The sequence below is a fragment of the Myxocyprinus asiaticus genome, chromosome 8 (genome assembly GCF_019703515.2).
Source record: "Myxocyprinus asiaticus isolate MX2 ecotype Aquarium Trade chromosome 8, UBuf_Myxa_2, whole genome shotgun sequence".
In the NCBI taxonomy this organism is placed as follows: Eukaryota; Metazoa; Chordata; class Actinopteri; order Cypriniformes; family Catostomidae; genus Myxocyprinus; species Myxocyprinus asiaticus.
In genome coordinates this window covers 3,199,395-3,223,056 of record NC_059351.1, presented here as the reverse complement: position 1 = coordinate 3,223,056, position 23,662 = coordinate 3,199,395, and the positions used below count along the sequence as shown (strand labels likewise).

Below are 23,662 nucleotides of genomic sequence, written 5' to 3'. Positions count from 1 at the left end.
AAAGAATAGTTCAACTAAAAATGAAAATCCTCATCCTCATGACATCCCAGATGAGTATGACTTTCTTCTGCAGAACACAAATGAAGATTTTTAAAAGAATATTTCAGCTCTGTAGGTCCATACAATGCAAGTGAATGCTGGCCAGAACTTTGAAGCTCCAAAAAGCACATAAAGGCAGCATAAAAGTAATCCAGAAGACTCCAGTGGTTAAATCCATGTCTTCTGAAGCGATACGATAGGTGTGGGTGAAAAACAGATCAATATTTAAGCCCTTTTTTACTATAAATTACAAGCCCCGAACAGTTAGTGATGATATGCATGAAGAATGCGAATCACCAAAAAACAAAAGAATAACAATGTGTAAGTGAAAGTGGAGATTTATAGTAAAAAATGACTTAAATATTGATCTCTTTCTCACCCATGGATTTAAACACTGTAGTTATATGGATTACTTTTATGCTGACTTCATGTGCTTTTTGGAGATTCAAAGTTCTGGTCACCATTCACTTGCATTGTATGAACCGGCAGAGTTGAAATATTCTTCTAAAAATCTTCATTTGTGTTCTGCAGAAGAAAGAAAGTCATACACATCTGGGATGGCATGAGGGTGAGTAAATGATGGGAGAATTTTCACTTTTGGGTGAACTATCCCTTTAACTCATGGATGTCTTTTTCTAAATTACATGTAAATGCACTTGTATAATAAATATATTTCATATTATTGCTGTAAATAATTATCTATTAAAGTTTTCACATTAGTCTACAGGCATTGAGAGGTATACTGCAATAATGCTCATTTTAGTTCCTGTATCCCAAATATAAGACAGTAAAGTATAATTTAGATGTTTTTTTTAACATTCTGGGCCACCAACATCTGATCAATTCTTCTGATGTGTATCTTCAAGTAGAATGAGCCATGAAGCTAATTACAACAAGCAAACAAGATCCATCACTATGACATAATCCTCATTTTAATTATTAAATCGAACACAGTTGTTATTAACAGAGTAATCTTCAGGCTAATAATACACACTATCGGTCTGTATTCAAAATGACTGCCATAGAAATTCTGTAACACAAAGAAAGGCCGATTATTTTTATATATCAGCAAGTATCCAAAGTTATAAAGGACAAACGCTAATATGGCAGAAATATATATACATTTTGTTCTTGTGTGGCAAGTGGCCACTGAGCTGACATCCAGAAAAAAAAAGTGGGTAAGCATGTCATTGTGTCTGAAAACAAGAGGAGCGAATATACTGAAATGCTCATATTTTGTTATCTTGACGCAAGAGTTAGATGAAATTAAGTGCCCTTTAATAATGTATACCTTTGAGATAAATATACCTTTAACTCCAAGTGTTAACAGTATAATGCATTTGCTAAGTCTGATGAAAAGTGAACTATATATTTTGTGAAGTGTGCGGTCCACCCCCTGCTCCTGGTCCCTGCAGTGTCCACTCTGCTGAAAGCAGCTTAAGTTGAGTGATGGCTTTCAGGAAGTGCACAAGTATGAGTCACAGACCAAACGTTCTGTTTATAGAGCTGATGTCATCCCTACTTCACCCACTCACATCTTAATGAAAACAGAGAGAGGAGGGGCTTCTGTCTCTTTCTACATCCTCATGTTTATCTCAGTCTCTGTTCTTTCCTTTTCCTTTACCCTTGCCTTTTCCCTTCCCAGACTCCCCGGTTTTCGCCTGCTTGGGCTCTTTTGCCGGTTTGGCTTTCTTCTGCTGTAAAAATGGGAAAACATAGATCACATAAATAGTGGTGTGCATTCTAACTATTCTGAATGATCACTAACAAATGTGGCAAAACTTCTCACTACTGCCAATACAAACACTGTTCAAGAAAGGGTTCCTTTAAATCTGGATAGTAACTTTTAGTGGCCAAGCATATTTGGAACTATAAAAATGTGCAATTAGTGAAACTAGAGTGCTGTAAACATAACACGCTCAGCTCATTAGCCTCACACATACTTTGAGTACACTGCAAAAAATTATTTTCAAGACAAGTATTTATGTCTTGTTTTCCTGTAAAATTATCTAAACATTCTTAAAACGTGATTTATTCACCTGTCAAGCAAAATGGCATATGATATTAAGTCTTGTTTTAAGAGAAATCTGACCAAATTTAGTGAGCATTAGATTTAAAACAAGAAAAATATGGAATGGCCAATTCTCAATGCGCTCTAAGTCCTCGTGGTGGCGTAGTGACTCGCCTCAACCCGGGTGGTGGAGGACGAATCTCAGTTGCCTCCGCGTCTGAGACCGTCAATCCGCGCATCTTATCACGTGGCTTGTTGAACACGTTACCGCGGAGACGTAGCGTGCGTGGAGGCTTCACGCTATTCTCCGCGGCATCCACGCACAACTCACCACGCGCCCCACCGAGAGCGAGAACCACATTATAGCGACCACGAGGAGGTTACCCCATGTGACTCTACCCTCCCTAGCAACCGGTCCAATTGGTTGCTTAGTAAGCCTGACTGGAGTCACTCAGCACGCCCTGGATTCGAACTTGTGACTCTTTTACTCACTGAGCTACCCAGGCGCCCTTAAAAATATATCGTTAATTGTTTGTTCATGATACATAATGCATTGACTAATGTTAACGAATGGAACCTTATTGTAAAAGTGTTAAGATTGTTTTCAGGGAAAGGTACACAGAAGCGAAAACTTGAGAAAGTGTCCTCCAAATAAGATCACAAAGGTGAACATGACTGGAATATTGATGGAAAGTTGTCTGAGATGAGAACCGCTGGATGGCTCTTTTGATATTTACCTTGATCATGGCATCTGTGGTAAGCCCATCCTCTTCCTCCTCTTCCTGGAACTGAGATTCATTGTCAAGTTCTCCAACAAGCTCAGGGTCAACGGCACCTTTACGGCTTTTCTTGACCACGTGTAAGGAGTATGGAGTTAGATGGGACTCCTTATTGTATGCTCGTGTAAATGCAGCTTTCACCTACAGAGCGAGACAATGGAGGGAAAACAGAGCTGATTGTGGCAGGCTGGCAGCACCTCCAGATGTTTTACAGTTGAAGCACAAATAACTCAAACTGAACAGGCATTTGTCAAAGCAATGAACCGTCAACTGGGCCATCGGAAGAATACCTCTACAATATATTTAGAAAATGAACAGCACTTGCAAACACACACCTTGGAGTCTAGTTTAGAGTAAGGATCTGGCTGTCTGCCCCATGTGCTGATCTCCATCATGTTATCAACATCCTCTTTGATGATGTTATAATTGTCAATAAGCTTAACACTCTGACTGGCTCCCTCTGCACCTTGGGACTGAAGAGGCTCCAATATTGCTGAATGCAAATATGGCAGGTAATCCAGATTTATTGCTTCCTTACTGCTTAACGTCCTGTAAAATGAGGAAAAACGAAGTTAGGCACAATACACGTGTTTATAACTCCATACTGCATGGAGGAAAGGAGGAAGAGAAGAGTGTGTGTGCTGTCTTACTTTAGACTCATGTGTGAAGCGAGCTCCTGTATGATGCGGCTGTGTTTGCCAGCTGATGAGAATTTGCCCAACCAGCTGGGAAAGGTTGGAAACTGACTCATATAACCCCGCATCAGTTCCCCAGGCAACACACTCGCATAGATCGCCTGGAAACAAATACAAATGGATGTTTGAAAAACCTTGTTTTGTTTGCATAGACCTATGCAAAAAAACTTGACCTCAGAAGTCTCAATTGCTCCCAAAAACCTAGTGAGCTCCCTACAAAGGCAGCATTTTAAAGCATTATAGGCTGTTTCACAGGCAACTTATCTATGCTGCCTTCTAAGATAGCTAATTTTAGCCAAATTCTAAGGCAGCACACCATGTATCCTTTGTAGAGAATGCAATCCCAGAATGCATTGAAAAAATCCATGATGATTAGAGGTAGACCAATATATCGGTTTTACTGATTAATCGGTGCCGATAGTTGCTTTTTGGAACTATCGTTATCTGCAAAAATCTATGCCGATAGTTTTTTCATCATTTCGTCATTTCATAATAAGAGTCCTCGATCTGTTTTGGGCTTGTTTATACTTAAAAGTCCAGTGTTATGCACCAAATCTTCATTTTTCTGGTTATTTTGGGGATTTTGGTTGAACAATAAACTGCATCTGGGATTTTATTTATTTAGGACTATTTTGGGGCTTTTCCAGTGCACAGTACAGCTCAACTCGACTGGACTCTGCTCGCTTTTTGGGGGTTTTCCACTGTGGACAGTACCTGGTACCTGATACTTTTTTTAGTACCACCTCGGTCGAGGTTCCAAGCGAGCCGAGCCGATACTAAATGTGACGTCAAAACCCTGCAGATCACTGATTGGTCAGAGAGAATCGTCACTACCAGCGTCACTGGATTTGCGACACGGGACATCAATCCGCTAGTTTTAAAGTTAGCAACAGCGATAGCAGTATCATTTGTTCACACGGCTTTTGAATTGTAAAAAGAAATGGCTGTGCGCAAAACCACCCCATGGTCAATAAACAGAGTTGCAGACGTTCCTCTCGTTAGCGACGAACGAAACGAGAAAGTCTTTCAGGAAGCGTCTCAGCTGTTGGCCACACACGGCTACCACCGGACCTACCAACAGTGTAGGGAAAAGTTAAAAAAACTTAAAAGTGACTACAGAACCATCAAGGACCACAACAGCCGGAGTGGTTCAAACAGAAGAAAGTGGAAGTGGTTCGACCAAATGGACGCTATCAATGGGAATAGACTGGCGAGCAATGGGAGGGAGAGTGCCCTGGACTTGGCGTTGTTGGAGTCCACGATGGAGGATGGTAAGTTTTGTTACGTTAACTCTATATTCTGCTTGAAAGCTTCACTTTATTTAGTTGACCAGCTACTGGAAAGCTTGCTTCTAAAATAACCAGGCCAATTTAACTGTTACACTTGTGTAAAATCACCATGCAACAACTGCTTTATGCAGCACAATGAGCTAGTAGCTAACAGCTAGCAGTCGTGTTATTTTTTATGGTCAGTAATGTTTGTGTCGTGTTTAAGGTGATGTCAGGGCAGTAGAGGCGGCGCAACTATGATGATCAGCCTATAATCCCACCCACGTTGAGGCTGCACTAAACTGCAGTGGAAAAGCAAGCTCAGAAATGTAAAGCGAGCAGAGTCGAGTCGAACCGTAATGTGCTGTGGAAAAGTGCCATAAGTCTGTGCCCGAAAGAGTAGTTGCTTTTAAGAGTATCCTGTCTCTATTGAAATCGATTGCAAGTGGAGTCTCCTGTGCTGAGAACTCTTTGTGTTGCTGCCTATGTAGAACAATTATGAGGTTCCATGACGAAGGACGATGCCTTAAAGGGATAGTTCACCCAAAAATGAAAATTCTCGTCAAATTTACTCACCCTCATGATATCCCAGGTGTGTATGACTTTCTTTCTTCAGCAGAACACATTTGAAGAATAATAGAAAAATATCTCAGCTCAGCAGGTCCTTAAAATGCAAGTGAATGGAGATTTCTCTTTTGAAGCTCCAAAAATCACAGACAGTCAGCAGAAATGTCAACGATACAGCGGTTAAATTCATGTTTTCTAAAGCGACACAATCACTTTTGGTGCGAAAAAAAACAAAAAATACATTTTGATTCATTTTTTATCCCCTTTTCTCCCAATTTGGAATGCCCAATTCCCACTACTTAGTAGGTCCTCGTGGTGGCGCGGTTACTCTCCTCAATCCGGGTGGTGGAGGACAAGTCTCAGTTGCCTCCACTTCTGAGTCAGTCAATCCGCGCATCTTATCACGTGACTCGTTGTGCATGACACCGCGGAGACTCACAGCATGTGGAGGCTCATGCTACTCTCCACGATCCACGCACAACTTACCACGCGTCCCATTGAGAGCGAGAACCACTAATCGCGACCATGAGGAGGTTTCCCCATGTGACTCTACCCTCCCTAGCAACTGGACCAATTTGGTTGATTAGGAGACCTGGCTGGAGTCACTCAGCACACCCTGGATTCAAACTCACGACTCCAGGGGTGGTAGTCTGCATCAAAAAAGATACATATTAAAGTACTTTTATTAACTCTAAATAATTGCTTCCGGTCAGCAGCGGTAAGCACGTGTGATGTAATCACGTTTTAATCATTTTAAAACACGTGAGAACTGAGGCACTGAGCCGGAAGAGCAGCGCTGTTTACAAGTGAGAAGGAGGAACGCTGTACAGTTGCTTGGTTGGTTTTGGTTTAGATCTGTATTTATCTCTTTCTTTACTCACAATGGTGCATTTGTGTGATTATCTTGGATGTCTCAACTGAGAGGAGAACGTGAGATTACATCCGTATCCACGGCAACGCAAATACGTCACACGAGGGACCGCTTGAACTCCACCCTCTCATGAAGCTTACTGGATGCATTGAAATACAGTTAAAAAGTACTTAAATATTTATCTTTTTGCACACCTAAAATGATCATCTTGCTTTAGAAGACATTAATTTAACCGCTGGAGTCGTATCAATGACGTTTCTGCTGACTGTCTGTGATTTTTGGAGCTTCAAAAGAGAAATCTCCATTCACTTGCATTTTATGGACCTACTGAGCCGAGATATTTTTTTTAAATGTGTTCTGCAGAAGAAAGAAAGTCATACACACCTGGGATACCATGAGGGTGAGTAAATAATGACAGAATTTTTATTTCTAGGTGAACTATCCCTTTAGGAGGCAGCTCACTAGGTTTTGGAACAGAGCTTATGTGAACACACTTTGTAATTAGTTACAAATCAGTGCATTAAGACTAATCTTTGTTGCCTTCAAAGTATCTACTTTAGGCCCTTATTATCAGAGAACTGCTACAGAAATCAAAGCTGTTTACATGTCAAGGATGATGAGTTGCAGGTGCAGTGTGTATTACCTGTGTGGGAAGCAAAGTCCAGATCTGTCTGGAGCGGATCTGTTTGTCTACTAAATCTCCATCACAAATGCTGTCTGCTGCTTTACTCAACAACACCAAATGATTCTTCAGATTTCCCCTGACAAACAACAAATGGCACACTTACAGTATATCATTACACTCACATCATTACTCTCTCCTATGCAGACTTCATTAACTTATGCAACATGTTTCAGAAGACTTTGTGTTTAATACGCAAGCTTTGCCCAGCTGTTACTGCCCATGCACAGTTAGCTTTGTGTGTTTGTATGTGTGTCTAAAAGTTACCCTGCTGCGGCTGGTCGGACATGTATGTAGTTCTCTTGGACAAACAGTGGTGCTAATGAGTAGTCGTGGAAGAAAAGGTCTGACTTGTCAATCAAAGACATGTGAGCAGTTTCCTCTCCCGAGGCAAACACCTTCCGACACACATCAAACGGACCCTGTACACATAAACACAGTGTACTTAAATCGTCAATGCACCCAGAATATTACAGCATATGTCTTGTATTGCAGAATGTGCACAAGTACCATTTTCATGTCCTTCTTAGCATTGTTAGCATCAGCTTTGGCTTGGTCATAGGTCATGACTTTGTCTTTAGCAGACCACATGCTCAGATTATGCAGCACCTAAGAGTAGAAATAACAATGGATAGATTGATAAATATTATAATGAATGGTTAATAACAAATTAATAATTCATAATATAAAGAATAATAAAGATACCTATAGTAGACACTTGATTAGTACTAAAAGGTGTCAAGATAACGTAAACAAAATATCACTAGGGGCATCTTTAATCCAGTATAACAACTAGTGATGTAATGGGCGTTTTTACACAGCCGAGTTAAGCCTGCTCTGTGTCTGCCCAAAACTCTGTGTAAAGATGTAATGTTGCATAAAACCCAGAGTAAATTATACCTGTTCTAACCCACCTCAAACCCTAGTATCAAAGGCAGTTCTGATGCTGCTTTGGTTCTGTGTAAATGAAATACAGCACCAGATCGATCTTAAAGGGATAGTTCACCCAAAAATGAGAATTCTCTCATTATTTACTCACCCTCGTGATATCCCAGATGTATATGACCACCAGAACACATTTGAAGAAAAATATCCTAGCTCAGTAGGTCCTTAAAATGCAAGTGGATGGTGATCAGACATTTGAAGGTCCAAAAATCACAGACAGTCTGTATAAAAGTCATCCATACAACTCCAGCGGTTAAATTCATGTCTTCTAAAGAAAACTGTTTTTTTTTGGTGCAAAAAAGATGAATATTTAGTACTTTTTAAATATAAATTGGTAAGCAGCAATTGGTCAAGCCTTTATTTTTGTCACACATTATATATTTGCACATATACAGTGACATTTTTTTTTTTTTTTGGCATATCCCAGCTAAGCTAGGATTAGAGCGCAGGGTCAGCCATGATACAGCACCCCTAAATTTTTCGCATATCCCAGCTAAGCTGGGGTCAGAGTGCAGGGTCAGACATGATACGGCACCCCTGGAGCAGATGGGGTCAAGGGGCTTGTTAAAGGGCCCAACAGTGGCATTTTGGTGGTGCCGGGGTTGAACCCCTGACCTTTTGATCAGTAACCCAGAGCCTTAACCGCTGAGCCAGCACTGCCCCGTGTGGTGTAATCGCGAGAATGCTGAGTTCACGCGGTCGCTTGTGTTGAGACATCCAGAATGAGCACACAAACGCACCATTGTGAGTAAAGAAACAGATACAGATCTAAACCAAAACCAACTAAGCTTCTGTACAGCGTTTCTCCTCCTCACTTGAACATGCCAATGCGATTACGTCACACGCACATTTCATTGCTAACCGGAAACGATGCGTTATAGTTAGAAAGCACTTAAATATTGATCTTTTCCACACCAAAAGTGATCGTGTCACTTTAGAAGACATTAATTTAACCGCTGGAGTCGTATGGATGACGTTTCTGCTGACTGTCTGTGATTTTTGGAGCTTTAAAAGAGAAATCTCCATTCACTTGCATTTTAAGGTCCTACTGAGCCGAGCTATTTTTCTATTTTTCTTCAAATGTGTTCTGGTGAAGAAAGAAAGTCATACACACCTGGGATATCATGAAGGAGAATAAATAATGAGAGGATTTTCATTTTTGGGTGAACTATCCCTTTAAAATGTGTTGTTGTCATAATAGAGCAAGTAACATTGTTTATGCAATTGTAATTGCTGTGTAAATGCATTTATGCCACCTCTGTGCCATATTAAACTGTCTGTCTAAATATACCTTTTCTTGATAAATATGCCACTTCAGATGCAGCTTCTGTGCAGTGTAAAGATAGCTTATGTTTGTTTATATGATACCTGTCGAATATCCTGATTGGATGCCAAGATGACTTCATTCAGGGCTGGAGGTGGGATCTTCAGACCCTCTTTGAAAGCTATAGACATCACAGCCCCCTGATTGAACGAAACGGAAACATAAACATTCTCACAATAACAGTGATATTGCATAAAATGAAAAAACAAAAAACGCTTTACTCTGAACAGAAATTTTTCATTGCTGATATGTTTACAATCAATATACATTTGCATTCTCACACATGAAATACTGTAAACACACCACTAACAAACCAAAAATATTGAGATGCTTTCTATTACATTTACATAATATATGGATTTTTACGATAATCATGCCAAATGTCATTCAGTACCTTGATCTGCTCAACACGGGGTCTCTGGAATCGCAGGTCGTAGCAGTAGTTGGCCAACGAGCGGATCTTCTGATGATTGCGGTCATTACACATGCAGATGATGGGAATCTTTGACTGCTTTATTAGGCCGATCATCTCCTGCGAGGGTCAAAGGGCAAAGCAAAAGAGTTAACTGCTGCCTCAATGACGCTGCAAACACTGACTATGCTCAGAACCGCATATACTAGGGTTTAGGGTTTCTCCGATACCAACATTTTGGCTTTGGTACGATACCAGCACTGGTACCTCGGTATCTATTCTAAATCGATACTATAATCAACAAATGAAAAGCCTCAGATTTGACTTGATTAAAAGAACTGCATAAAGTCTCACAGATACAAATGATGTGTTTTCCATTTTTATTTTTCTGGATTCTATGTTAAAAGTTTTAATTAAATATTATGATCAAATGCTGTTTAATCGAATTCATATATATATATATATATGTATATATTTATTTATTATGTTTTTTTTTTTACAAAAAATTGCAATTTTGTTTTTGGTCAAATAAAATGCTGCACAACAGAGCTTCACAGTATTAATAAAAACTTTAATGAAAGAAAATCTGATTACCTGTGGCACAAGACTGCTATGCATGAATCACAACATGCTGATAATACACTTGCGTTTGTCATTTTGCTTGCAGATAATAAGAACAATACAACCATTTAATATTATACCACTGCTATTATGAGTATTACTGCTACTTTTAAATATAACATTTTTATACAGTAGTCTTATTTTTCTGTCTTCAATTTCTTGCATCCAGTTAAATAGAGCGTTCATGTTAGCGGGACTTTTATTTTGACAGACCTTTGAGTTCTTCCTGTTTTTGATGGGTTAGTTATATCAATTAATGCTGGGATAATCCCGTCACGACTCTCGAGCTGAAATCTCCGAGCTGCACCGGAGGAGTTCATTTAAGTGTAAACAGCCATTTATACTCTAAACACACTACATGAAAATTAAGCACCAGTAGTGTGTGTTGCGTTTGTGTGAGTGTGTGTGAGCGGCACCTCTTGTGCATTCTGTAGCGTGCAGCGCATGTGACTGTACATTATTTAATTAAATGACATCCTTCTGCTGTTTAATGATCACACTTGGCCATATCCAGAGGTTTTTAAATTTTTTTTCAAATTGTCATTGATTTCATCTCAAATTTGTCTCATTTCATTTTGCTAATGACAGCATACTGTAATATGGTACCGAAATCAGCAACAAGATGATATCGTACCTTTTTAGAAACCGCATACCAGTACTAACGAAATATCGCGATACCAACATTTTTGAAACGGTACGATATCTTGTTCATAATTGAAATACAGTATTTCAGCATTTCATTTGGAATGCCGAGCTTACTAAAAACTACCGTCAAAAACAGGAAGAACTCAAAGGTCCGTCAAAATAAAAGTTCCACCAAAATAAAAGCGTTTCACTGGATGTGTAATTAATGCCTTAATAATAAATGGTTACTATCATTATTTATTATTATATATATATATATATATATATATATATATATATATATATATATATATATATATATATATATACATACACACCGATCAGCCACAACATTAAAACCACCTGCCTAATATTGTGTAGGTAATATTGTGTTTTTTAGAAAATAGTCAATTGTCTAAATACATACTGTGCAGTAATTAGTAAGTAGCAAGCTAGTATTCCATTCTGAACATGGACCCATAAACATTTAAACACCATCTAGTCCATTTTGCTCCTTGAGCACCACCTCTAGGAGAGAGAGAGAGCGTGCAAGTAAATGCAAGTCAATGAGTATGTACAGTAAAATGTATATTTACCTGAATTCCTCCTCTGTCTTCATTTCCTGCCATCCCGTCCACCTCGTCCATTATAAGGACGTGTTTATTGCTCACAGTCTGAGATGCACCTGACACCATTAAACACAGACACACACTGTTTATATTATAATCATTTGCCAATCTAAGTTTCAAAGCTTATTGGTTACAATCAATAGTGAAAGTTAGTGGTCTGAGTTTCAACAAAGCTGTTTCACAGATGCTACCAGATTTATTAGCTGTTAATTGAGTAAATTACCAGTATAGAAGTTCTTAATGCTGGTGTTGTTGAGTGATTCTGCAATCACTTCTTTTAAACTGTTCTTACTGCGGGTGCAGCTCGCATTCATCTCCACGTAGCTGTAACCCAACTCCTACAAACACACATGGCACTCTTTTAATGCTTTAAACTAATCTCTGTATGGCAGTGATGAAATGTTAAAGGAATATTCCGGGTTCAATACAAGCTCAATCGACAGCATTTGTGGCATATGTTGACTACCACAAAAATGACCTTTGAGTCGTCCCTCCTTTTCTTTAAATAAAGTACAAATCTTGGTAACAGTGAAGCACTTACAATGGAAGTGAATGGGGGCCAGTCTGTAAACGTTTCAATACTCACTGTTTCATAAGTATAGCCACGAGACGTATTTAAATTCACTCACAAATGATTAAAACATGCATTCAATGCTTAACACTTTAGATAGATTACTCACATTATGTTTTTAAAACATAGTCAAACAAGATGTTCAGTTGCATGCGTTTATGATAGTGAGTTAAATGAACTGACCTCACAGACGAGAGCAGCAGTAGTGGTCTTCCCAACACCAGGAGGCCCGGATAATAACGCCGCCTTAAATCCAGATCCATCATCTTTACTCCCGAACTTACCAAACTTAGCTGCTATGCACAAAGAGTGTGTGTGTGCGTGTGAGAGAAATAAGAACAAAAATGAGAATAAGTCAAGGAAAATTTAAGCTTCCACAGTGAATAGATCCATTGGGCATGCTTGTAAAGGAATACTGAATATAACATATTGCATACAACATAAAAAAAAAATGGTGTGTAAAACTACGCACCAAAAACTATTAGCATTTTGCTGAAAGTTAAACGTCTGGCTCTTGAGGGGGCCATCTGATCAACATGTAAAACAACCAACCACAGTTCTTTTTTAATATCACATGACATTTAAAGCTACACTATGTAAAAAAAAAAAGTTGTTAGAAATAAACAATTTCATTCATGGTCGAGTACACCAACAACCCATCTTCCTGGGGCCTGGGTATCTCAGCGAGTAAAGACGCTGACTACCACACCTGGTGTCACGAGTTCGAATCCAGGGCGTGCTGAGCGACTCCAGCCAGGTCTCCTAAGCAACCAAATTGGCCCGGTTGCTAGGGAGGGTAGAGTCACATGGGGTAACCTCCTCGTGGTCACTATAATGTGGTTCTCGGTTCTCGGTTCTCGGTGGGGCGCGTGGTGAGTTGTGCGTGGTTGCCGCTGAGAATATCGTGAAGCCTCCACACGCACTACGTCTCCGCGGTAACGCGCTCAACAAGCCACGTGATAAGATGCGCGGGTTGACGGTCTCAGACGCGGAGGCAACTGAGATTCGTCCTCCGCCACCCAGATTGAGGCGAGTTACTACACCACCACGAGGACTTAGTGCGCATTGAGAATTGGCCATTCCAAATTGGGGAGAAAATTTAAAAAAACAACAACAAAAAAAATGTTTTCCAAACCATGTTTTTGCCTAACCCCGATTTACTACGGTAAGTCTACAATAGAGATTTTTATTTAGAGCTGTCGGGACGGATTTGGCGCGAAATCGCAGGCGTACATCATTCATCCTTGCGTTTACGTCATTTCCGTAAGCTCAGAAAGAAGATCCGGCTGTGGCGCGACTCGCGCAAGTGTCGGAGAAGCGAGTGCAACATCTGTTCAGCAGCGCTGTGAAATCACTCTCCTTATGGATTTATAACTGTTTAGTGAAGTTGTTTACGAATGTGTGTACCGATTGTGGGGTGCTCATAAGTTTCTGTTGCATGTTTACTAATATTCATGACTGAGTATTTTATAACGTTACTGCAGTTTCGAGATTCCCAAAGTGTGTGTCTCTTAAGTATGTGTGTGACGCAGTTTTCTAAGGGTTTTTCTTTTTTACTTCAGTCTCAAAAATGCACAAATGGAAAGATATTTTTATTTTTTTTTGCCTGACGAAGACCTAATCTAGAAGGTCTAAACGTTGCAAGTAAGTGTAAGTCAATAAAGTATTTTTGCTGTATTAAATCAGTCTTCAGACACTTGCCATTTTTTTCTTTAAACGGATCCCCATGAATATATGATCTCAAGTTGATTATAATGATTTCATAGCACAGTAATGTAATGTATATTCATTTGTTTAGCGTGTAACCAACACTAAGTTGTAACTTTAAACGATGAAACATTTTTTATTGTAATTGTGATATTGCATATTTTAACAGTATAAGGACAGGCAAGGAGGAGGCGGGAACCGGCTGAACAGTCAACATAACTTTAAATGTAAAACTCAACATAAAACAAACATAAACACACACACATGCAGCGCGGCCGCGTGCACCTCCGGCTCCCCTTTATCTCGCTCTCCTGCTGATCAGCTGATATAGCGCCGGCCGTGCACGGCCCAGGCACGCCCTCCTCCTCATCACACTCCTCCCCCACCCGATTTAGGCCAGGGTGCCACCGGACTGACTTACTCCCCCCCACCTCTGGAGGGGAGACACTGCCCTTCCGGTCATTCCATCAGGCGGTGGTCCACCCCGCCTCCTGTGAACCTGGGGAAAAGAGGAGAGGAGAGGGAAAGGGCGAGCTGAGACACACAGAGAGAGAGAGAGAGAAGAACTTGCTCGCCGGCTCCCGGATGCGCTGACGCCCGGTCCTCAACCGCTCCTCTGCCCTATGGCGGATGCCAGCTCGCTCCTCTCCCAGTGGATGGCAGCGAATCTCCGGCCCCTGGGGGATGGAACCACTCCTCCCCTTCTCGGCGGACGGCAGCGGTTCCTCCAGCTCTCGGCGGCCGGCAGCGACCCCTCCGTCCCCAGGCAGACGGCCGCGGCTGCTCTCCTGGCGGATGGCAGCGGCGCATCCCTCCTCCCTCCCAGGTTTCGGTATCACTGTAACTGTATAAGGACGGGCAAGGAGGAGGCGGGAACCGGCTGAACAGTCAACAAAGTTTAATGTAAAACTCAACATAAAACAAACATAAACACACACATGCAGCGCAGCCGCGTGCGTCTCTCTCTCGACCTGGCGTCTCCGGCTCCCCTTTATCTCGCTCTCCCACTGATCAGCTGATTCAGCACCGGCTGTGCACCCTCACGACCCGGCCACACCCTCCTCCTCCTCACACATATTTATGTGAATTATTTTCATGTTCAGTAAAGTGTATCATCATTATTAAATCCTCATTTTGCATTTTTATATTAATGTTATTGTTTGCAGTCCTACTATTGTAGTATTACGGTTCTCTCGCATTCTCCACTGAGGCTGTCGATTGTAATATAAAATACAGTGTCTTCAATTGGACTATATCAACCATTTCACAAGTTTCACCTCTTAAATTGATATGTGTTGTAAAATACAAACATTAATGTGTATTATGTAGTGGATAAAACACTTTAATAATCATGTTATATTGTTTACCTTCCTCAAAGTAAGTTATATCGGTTATAAATGTTTAAGCGAATAACATGATGAAAATAGCTCGTCATGACTCTGCTGGTAATCTCCGAGTCCTTGCTCTAAACATGAGATTCATCCACCACAAGAGCAGTGCCGAATCACAACTGACGTAAAGTGTTCCTCCGCAAGTAACTTGCGGTTTTATGCTTCAACCACTAGAGGGCCAAAAGTTACATAGTGTAGCTTTTAGGTGTTGCAAATCTGAAATCAATAATACAACAATAACAGACATGCGGAGTAGCTCATTGAACTAATGTCCGATCAGTCTCCATTAAAGAGAAGTTAGTGGAAAATGTATGTAGACTTTCTGGTCAGAATTTCAATAAAACTATTAGAACTAATGTGAATAACCCTGCAAACAAAGTGGAATATGTAACTGATACCTTGTTTTCTTGCCACCTTCGATAAAACTCTTGAATATCGTTCAGTGTTATAAGAACCCTGCAAACCTCAAACCAGTAAAGAGTTTATCCCAAAGCGCTCACTATAGCAGCCTGATAGCTTGCAAACAAAACTTTATCCTGGAGTGATAGAAATCCGTGCACCTACCCTGACTCCTAAAGGTTGCATAAAGCATGCCAACCAGACTGGAACTGCTGATTTTTACCACCTCCTGCCATTATAATAATAGCATGTGTAATAATTTGGTTCAAATTAGCATTCAAATGCATTGATTCTGTAAATTAATTGGTAAAACCGATATATCGGTCTACCACTTGTTCAGATATGCATCTGACAGTGTGTGGTTGTGCCATCTGATGCCGAGACTACACATGCCTTTCCACCACCGAACAAAAGGTTCCTGTCGTGGAACTTCGCCGCTCCATATCGATCCAAGCTGGTTGGCAAGGTTACTAATTCTTTTTCCATTGTGGTGCTGCGAAATCAGGATTAGAATGGACTGACTGAGCATGTGACCAATCGCGAATCGCCGTCTACTAAAGGCGTTCCACCAGCATGGCTGAGAATAGTTAGCTAACCGTGCTGAGAAATCCGCGGCAGGATTGATTTGTTATTGAACCGTACCAAACCGTGCTCAAATGGACCCGTTGCTCACCTTGCACCGAAACGTTCGGCCCGATGGTGGAAAAGCGGCTAATGAATACATCACTGATAGGCATACAAATCTCAGTCTTTGCCTTTATAAATCCAATTCTGTGAAACAAGGTGCAAAACAATCAAATAAAGAATTACTAAGTAGATGTTAAGATGAAGTTTTGATATCGATATTCGCATTTTGTTAATTAAACGAAAGCTTTTTGAAGGAAAGTTCAAGAAAGTTCACAAGTGCATTGTGGCATATGTAGCCGGTCATCTGGGTATTCCATGCATATAGAAAATATGCATACTGCGCACATTTACCAACTAGATCCTGCATCCCTAGTAGTAGTGCCCATCCAAACATGTCTCTTAAAAACTTTAAATACTGACCTGGTGCTTTTGCATTGCCGCTGTGAATTTTATGCCAGTTTTGTAACCAACGCAGAAGTTTATTGGCACAACTCTGATCCCCTTGCTGCCCAATCAGATTCTTTAGACTGTGGGGCCGGTACTTATCCACCCACAACAGACTGCTCCCGTCATTGTCTGGGGTAGATATTGTCTTGGTCTGATCAAAGCTTAAGCTCTTTTTGACGTCTGAACTTAATCGAGAAGCTCCAGGTGATCCAGAGGTAGAGGCAGAGCCAGGCTTAGACTTCCCCACTAAAGGGCTTCTCTTGTTGGGGCTGCGTCCTTGTGGTGAGGCCTTTTTGGCCAGAGGAGTGGATTTGCCTTTAGAGTTTGGGGTCCTTGTTTTAGCCGATTTACACTGAAATAAGGAAGATGGATAGACTGTCAACATGCCAAATGCCTTCTGTAAACGTCAAGTAAAAATATTTAACCTGTTTGAAAGTGAACAGCTGGTCTGTTAGGGGTGTAAATATTTGCTCTGACAATGATGCGATTACCATTTTTTTACTAAACATCATCTGAAATGACATCTGAAATGCCATGGTTACCTAGATTTATTTGTGGTCATGACTGGATTCGAACATTTTGAAGAAATTAATTTTTAGTCAAAAATATGCTGAAGAAACAAATGTAACTTGAGGGACATTATACACCCTGGTGGGATATTAACAGAAAACAACACACTATATTCACAGGCTCAAGAACTGTATTTTGAACATTTGCTGAACCAATAATTGAAATAAAAATGAATTCTGACATGAACTGACAGAAAAGCTTCATATTTAAATCATCGATTAATAGTGTATTACATTTCCAAGAATATTATCAAAATATTCCATATACAATATCTTAATTAGGGAGGAAAACAATAACAATTAACTAATTTTGCCGAAATGGATGCACACAATCATAAATAATGACACAGAAAACTGGACTCGGCAGCACTGACTTGAAGGAATAGTTCACCCAAAAATGAAAATTCATCAATTTCTGACCCTCATACCATCCCAACTTACTTTCTTCTGCTGAACACAAATGAGAAAACAAGATTTTTAGAAGAATATCTCAGTTCTGTAGGACCATACAATGCAAGTGAATGGTGACAAAAACTTTGAAGCTCCAAAAAGCATATAAAGGCTGAAGTGGTTTAATCCATGTCTTCTGAAGTGATCCAAATGAATTTGGGTGAGAACAGACCAAACTTATTTTTCACTGTACATCTTGCCATTGCAGTCTCTAGGCACGATCATGATTTTATGCTCGATTACACTTCCTACTGCATGACGCTTGCACAGAGCACTAGATGGCGCTAGGAAGTGTAATCAAGCTTGAAATCATGATCACCAAGGAGACTGCTGATGTCAAAATTTATAGTGAAAAGGAGTTATATATTGATATGTTCTCATCCAAAATCGATTGGGTCGCTTCAGAAGACGGATTAAACCACTGGAGTCTTCTGGATTACTTTTATGCTGCCTTTATGTGCTTTTTGGAGCTTCAAAGTTCTGGTCACCATTCACTTACATTGTATGGACCTACATAGCTGAAATATTCTTCTAAAAATCTTCATTTGTGTTCTGCAGAAGAAAGAAAGTCCTACACATCTGGGATGGCATGAGGGTGAGTAAATCAGAGAATTTTCATTTTTGGGTGAACAATTCCTTAAATTCATAGTCTTTATTCAAAATGCAATTGCATGCTCTGTGTCTTTTGTGACAGCACGTGTGTTATCCTTTTGAACACACTGGATATTACCATTATATTTAGAATCGATTCATGAATTACATAATCAGTGCATTGAATTGTCATTGTCAGATCGGTGCATTGATGCATTTTATCTCCAACGTGTCTGCAGTGAGGGTAAGAGAAAGAACAGGAGAGTCCATGTGGGCTCCTCACCTCTGCCTCTGCTGCAATCTCATATTTGGACTTTTTGCCTGGTTTGGTTCTTATAAGATCCAACAACTCATCTTCAGTAATAATCTTAGTGCCCAAACTCTCTGCCTGAGACAGACATTACATTAACACATTACATTTAAAGTTAATCAAATTACATTAAAACTTTAACTTAGAATCGTAAATATAAAAATAAATTTATACAAGCAAAACTGATGTTTGAATAAAGGAGATTAAAGTGATAGTTCACCCAAAAATGAAAATTGTTTCATCATTTACTCACCCTCATGGCATCCCAGATGTTTATGACTTTCTTTCTTCTGCAGAACACAAATGAAGATTTTTAGAAGAATATTTCAGCTCTGTAGGTCCATACAATGCAAGTGAATGGGTGCCAAAATTTTGGCACTCCAAAATTCACATAAAGACAGCATAAAAGTAATCCATAAGACTCCAGTAGTTTAATCCATGTCTTCAGAAGTGATATGATAGATGTGGGTGAGAAACAGATCAATATTTAAGTCCTTTTTTACACTAAATCTCCACTTTATCTTTCACTTTCAGATGTGAAAGTGAAACTAAACTGGCACCACATGTGACTTTCAGATGTAAAAGTGAAAGTGAAGATTTAGATTAAAAATTTACTTAAATATTGATCTGTTTCTCACCCACACCTATCATGTCGCTTCTGAAGACATGGATTTAACCACTGGAGTCTTATGGATTACTTTTATGCTGACTTTTGGAGATTCAAAGTTCTGGTCACCATTCACTTGCATTGTTTGGACCTACAGAGCTGAGATATTCTTCTAAAAATCTTCATTTGTGTTCCGCAGAAGAAAGAAAGTCATACACATCTGGGATGGCATGAGGGTGAGTAAATGATGAGAGAATTTTCATTTTTAGGGTGAACTATCCCTTTGACAGTTTGGAAAAGTTACAAGAGAATTAGAAATAATGTCATGCTGACATGTGAAAATTAAGACCTTCTCAGTCTTTGAGGCTCCGCTGTCTCGTCCCAGAACAAGATAAGTGGTTTTGCGGCTGACGTTTCCTGTGACTTTCCCGCCGTATCGCTCTATCAGTGACTTCGCATCATCCCTCTCCAAAGACTCTAACACACCAGTCAACACAAAGGCACACCCCTCCAGACAGTTCTCTGCTCCCTATAACACACAAACACACTATTAAGCAGTTGAAAGGATGGTAATTTGATTAATGAAAGGCAATAAGAAATGGCAGATATTACTATGTGTGCAAAGAGAGGATCATTTTAACCTGTGGTATCTCTTTAGACCCTAGTGCTCGTGGTCCTTCTCTGTTCAGGTAGTTACGGTACGCTGATGTATTTGCCCGTTTCTTTTCTAGATCCTCAGGACTTGTATTCTGGAAAATGAATGACAAGTTTGCTCACTGGGGGTTGTGTGCCCTATACTCTGTAAAGCTGCTTTGGACCAACATGTATTGTAAGCAGTGTGATACAAATACAACTGAAGTGACAATCTTAACTTCAGACTTAAGGTGCAGTAGGACGTCTCTGTAACATACCTCTGAGCACTTTTCCAAGACATGCATATAAGCACTAAGCAGCATAAACAAACTGAGTTACCTCTGGTTTTGTTGGTGACGTTTTAATGGGTGCACCGTGACTTTTAGGTGTTGAAGATCTTCCTGATTTGGGCGTGGCTGCCCGCTCTGAGCTATTAGATGAAATGGGCTCCTTCTTTGGAGAGATCTTAATCTGCTTTTCACCCCTTACTACTTTTTTCCTTTCCTCATTCATTTGTTCTTGTTGTCTTTTCATCTGAGCCAGTTTGGAGCTAGTCTTGATGGGGCTTGTTTTAGGGGATGGGTCCATTAGCTTGGGCTTGGTCTCTAAAGTTTTTGCCTGAGAGCTGCTCTTTGAGGGGGAAACCGGGTCTACACGGGCCTAAGAAACAAAGAGACATTTAAAAACATAAACCCATGAGGTACCTGGGTTTCTTAAAGGTTAATGGTACTTGCATATTGAAATACCTTTTTCGCCAAGGGAGCTTCATCGAACATCGCTAAAGTTCTTGCAAATTCCCCATCATCATGGATCTGCTTCTCCATCTATCACAAATTCACACACACAGTGGTTGGTTCAGTACTATACCTTTAGATGCATTTTGAAAATTATAATGATTTTTGCATGATAATTAACTAGCTGTGAAAAACTAAGTGGCCATGTATACACCGATCAGCCATAACATTAAACCCACCTGCCTAATATTGTTTGGGCAGGGGGTTCCTCCCTGCCACCTGTAATTAGGATTTCTAGAAATTTAAAGATTGGCTTAATCGGGTTATGGAAATAAGGTTAACGCGTTTACATACATATCTGGAATAATGATGAATTCTGTCAGTGTGTTCTGAACCAACCTCCATGTCTTCATCCATCTGAAGTTCTCTTGCAATGGCTTCATCACTGAGCGACTCTTCAGACTCCTGAGTTACCTGGATTAGACAAAACACCGATGAGTTTGGACTTCTCTACACTTTTTCTGCACACACACTCACTCTCACACAATCTCTCCACTCACTGCCTTCCTCTTGATGCTGGTACTAGCAACCATTTTCTTGTCCGATCTCTGAACGCTCGAGCTCCCGAAAAAGTCCATTACTGAGGTGGGTGTCTGTTTGGGTGGGGTTGGTGCTGTCTTTGGGGATGTGATGGGCTGAGAGCTCTTCGTCCCTCCCTTCACAGCTGTGGTCGGAGATTTGGTTGGGGATTTACTGGAGGATGTTTTCACCTCTTTTGTTTTGCCCGAGTCTGATGCCTTCTTGCCTTTAACTGTTCCATTTTCTCTGGCTTTGGAGGACTTTTTCAGAGTCACAAAAGTTTCATCGGAATCTGGGTATATAAAGAGAGAATGAAAGAGAGTGCAAATGAACATGTTGGAATAACAGATATTCTCCAGTCACTGCCTTGTATGAGAATGCTTTATGTCAAAAGTTATTGTTTGCTGAATCTCTCACCAGAATCAGACACATAAGTCACTGGGTGTTTCTTCTCCGTGGGGGCAGCTGTCTCTTTAGTGCTCTTCTTGCTCTTCTTCTCTTCCTCAGAGTCTAAGATAAGGGTAGAGAGGGCAGCATCTTAAAATTGTGCAGAAGATTCAGGGACTGTCTGAAGTATTCCTGAATAATCATCTTAATAATGGGTGTCGTCATTATAATTATAACGGCAATATTTAATGAATGTGGTTTATGCACCTGAATCAATTATGACTCTTTTCTTTCGTTTTCCAGTAGGTTTCTCGTCAGATTTGGGACTTTTGACCTTAAAAACAGCACGAGAGAGAGAGAGATAATATAAGTAGAGTGATCTGAAAGGATTGTCAACATTTATGGAAATAAAAAGAGCAAGAGAATTAAATATGGCATGTGTCTCTTAAAGGAACAGTTCACCAAAAAATGAAAATGCTCATCATTTACTCACCCTCATGCCATCCCAGATCTGTATGACTTTCTTTCTTCTGCAGAACACAAATTAAGATTTTTAGAATATCTCAGCTCTGTAGGTCCATACAATACAAGTAGATGGTGACAAAAATGTTAAAGCTCCAAAAAGTACATATAGGCAGCATAGAAGTAATTCATACAACTCCAGTGGTTTAATCCATGTCTTCAGAAGCGATATGATAGGTGTGGCTGAGAAACAGATCAATATTTAAGTCCTCTTTTACTATAAATCTCCACTTTCGTTCTTTTGTTTGTTGGCGATTTGCATTCTTCCTGCATATCGCCACCTACTGGTCAAAGGTGGAGATTTACAGTAAAAAAAAAAAAAAGCCTTAAATATTGATCTGTTTCTTACCCACACCTATCATATCACTTCTGAAGACATGGATTTCACCACTGGAGTCATATAGATTACTTTCATATTTTTCTTTATGTGCTTTTTGGAGCTACAAAGTTCTGGTCACCATTCACTTACATTGTTTGGACCTACAGAGCTGAGATATTCTTCTAAAAATCTTCATTTGTGTTCTGCAGAAGAAAAAAAGTCATACACATCTGTGATGGCATGAGGGTGAGTAAATCATGAGAGAATTTTCATTTTTGGGTGAACTGTCCCTTTAATATTTAGAGAATCTGTACAATGATATCTTAGTATATTCCAGTGATCCTAGAGACATTTCCTTTTCCTTGACATTATATCCAATGGCTTTAACACTGGGGGATTGTAAGGCTCTATAATTTTGAAAAGTTGCAATGGAACAATATGTATTGTGACATGTGCTATACAAATTATTTCAAATTATACTGATTTTGATTTCTGTTTCTTCTTCGGCTCTTCATCAGTGCTGGTGCTTCCGTTTGAAGATTTGGGAGCCGCAGGTTTGGTGGGCGCAAAAAACCTCCGAATGTCCTGAAATGAGTGAATGACAGATGACACGTGAATCTGTGTATTAAAAAATCTCTATATATGTGCAATAACTGCACTATTGCAAACGCAGGCTGAGTTTGATTGTTTTGTTAAGTTTACATTTTCATATAGACTATGAATTAATGAGAACTCACCATTTTTAAGCATGTGTCAATATCTTTATTTTGGACAGATTGGGACAGTCTGCAGTCTTTGGCGCCAATGATAACTCAGCTCAGACGCAGCGTGATGACGTCTCTGTGACACCTAATTAAATATTCATGACTTCCTATCTCTTGTTTACAGGGTGTTGATATAAAATTCATGTTAATGATAATTGTGCTTTCTGTTCATATAAATTGTCCCATCTATTGCTTTTGTGTTCATAAGATATAATGGTTGGAAAACAACTCCAAATTTAAAGGTGCACTTAGTCATTTTTTTCCTCATTAAAAAGGTTTTACTCGTAAAGAAATTAGCCATTTTAAAACATATGTATACAATGATGGCCACTCACATGAGTTCAGTCATATCAGTAACTTTATAAAAGCCGTTTTATTGCACATGGAGAGGGGTCCCCTCATGGGGGCTGCCATGTTATGATCACATGACCAGCCGAATACAACTCGCTTTATCTTAGTAACTGCTGTTATTGGACACTTTTACTCGATTAAAATAAATATTAAAATTACTGAGTGCACTTTTAACTTCTACAGAATTACACTTAATCACATAACTACCTATAAACGGATATTCTTTTTTTTTACGTA

At 39.8% G+C, this 23,662-nt stretch overlaps 1 protein-coding gene across 2 annotated transcripts; it reads right to left on the bottom strand.

Annotated features, from left to right (window-relative positions):
* Nucleotides 1-583: 583 nt before the first annotated feature.
* Nucleotides 584-23,147, bottom strand: LOC127445152 (replication factor C subunit 1-like). Of its 2 annotated transcripts, none has more exons than XM_051704996.1 (24): nt 23,048-23,147; nt 22,791-22,895; nt 21,737-21,803; nt 21,500-21,592; nt 21,064-21,374; nt 20,903-20,977; nt 20,516-20,593; nt 20,109-20,429; nt 19,778-19,885; nt 19,486-19,665; nt 18,503-18,607; nt 16,583-16,961; nt 12,222-12,334; nt 11,691-11,805; nt 11,435-11,523; nt 9,576-9,713; nt 9,226-9,321; nt 7,423-7,521; nt 7,180-7,334; nt 6,874-6,991; nt 3,480-3,625; nt 3,165-3,378; nt 2,788-2,970; nt 584-1,736 (listed from the first exon to the last, which is right to left on the bottom strand). In XM_051704996.1, exons 1-24 carry the CDS (start codon nt 23,048-23,050, stop codon nt 1,635-1,637), a joined length of 3,393 nt encoding a protein of 1,130 aa, XP_051560956.1. In that variant the 5' UTR covers nt 23,051-23,147; the 3' UTR covers nt 584-1,634. The 2 variants fall into 2 exon arrangements, with proteins under 2 accessions (XP_051560956.1, XP_051560958.1); XM_051704998.1 differs by having other exon boundaries at nt 12,222-12,331.
* Nucleotides 23,148-23,662: the final 515 nt, after the last annotated feature.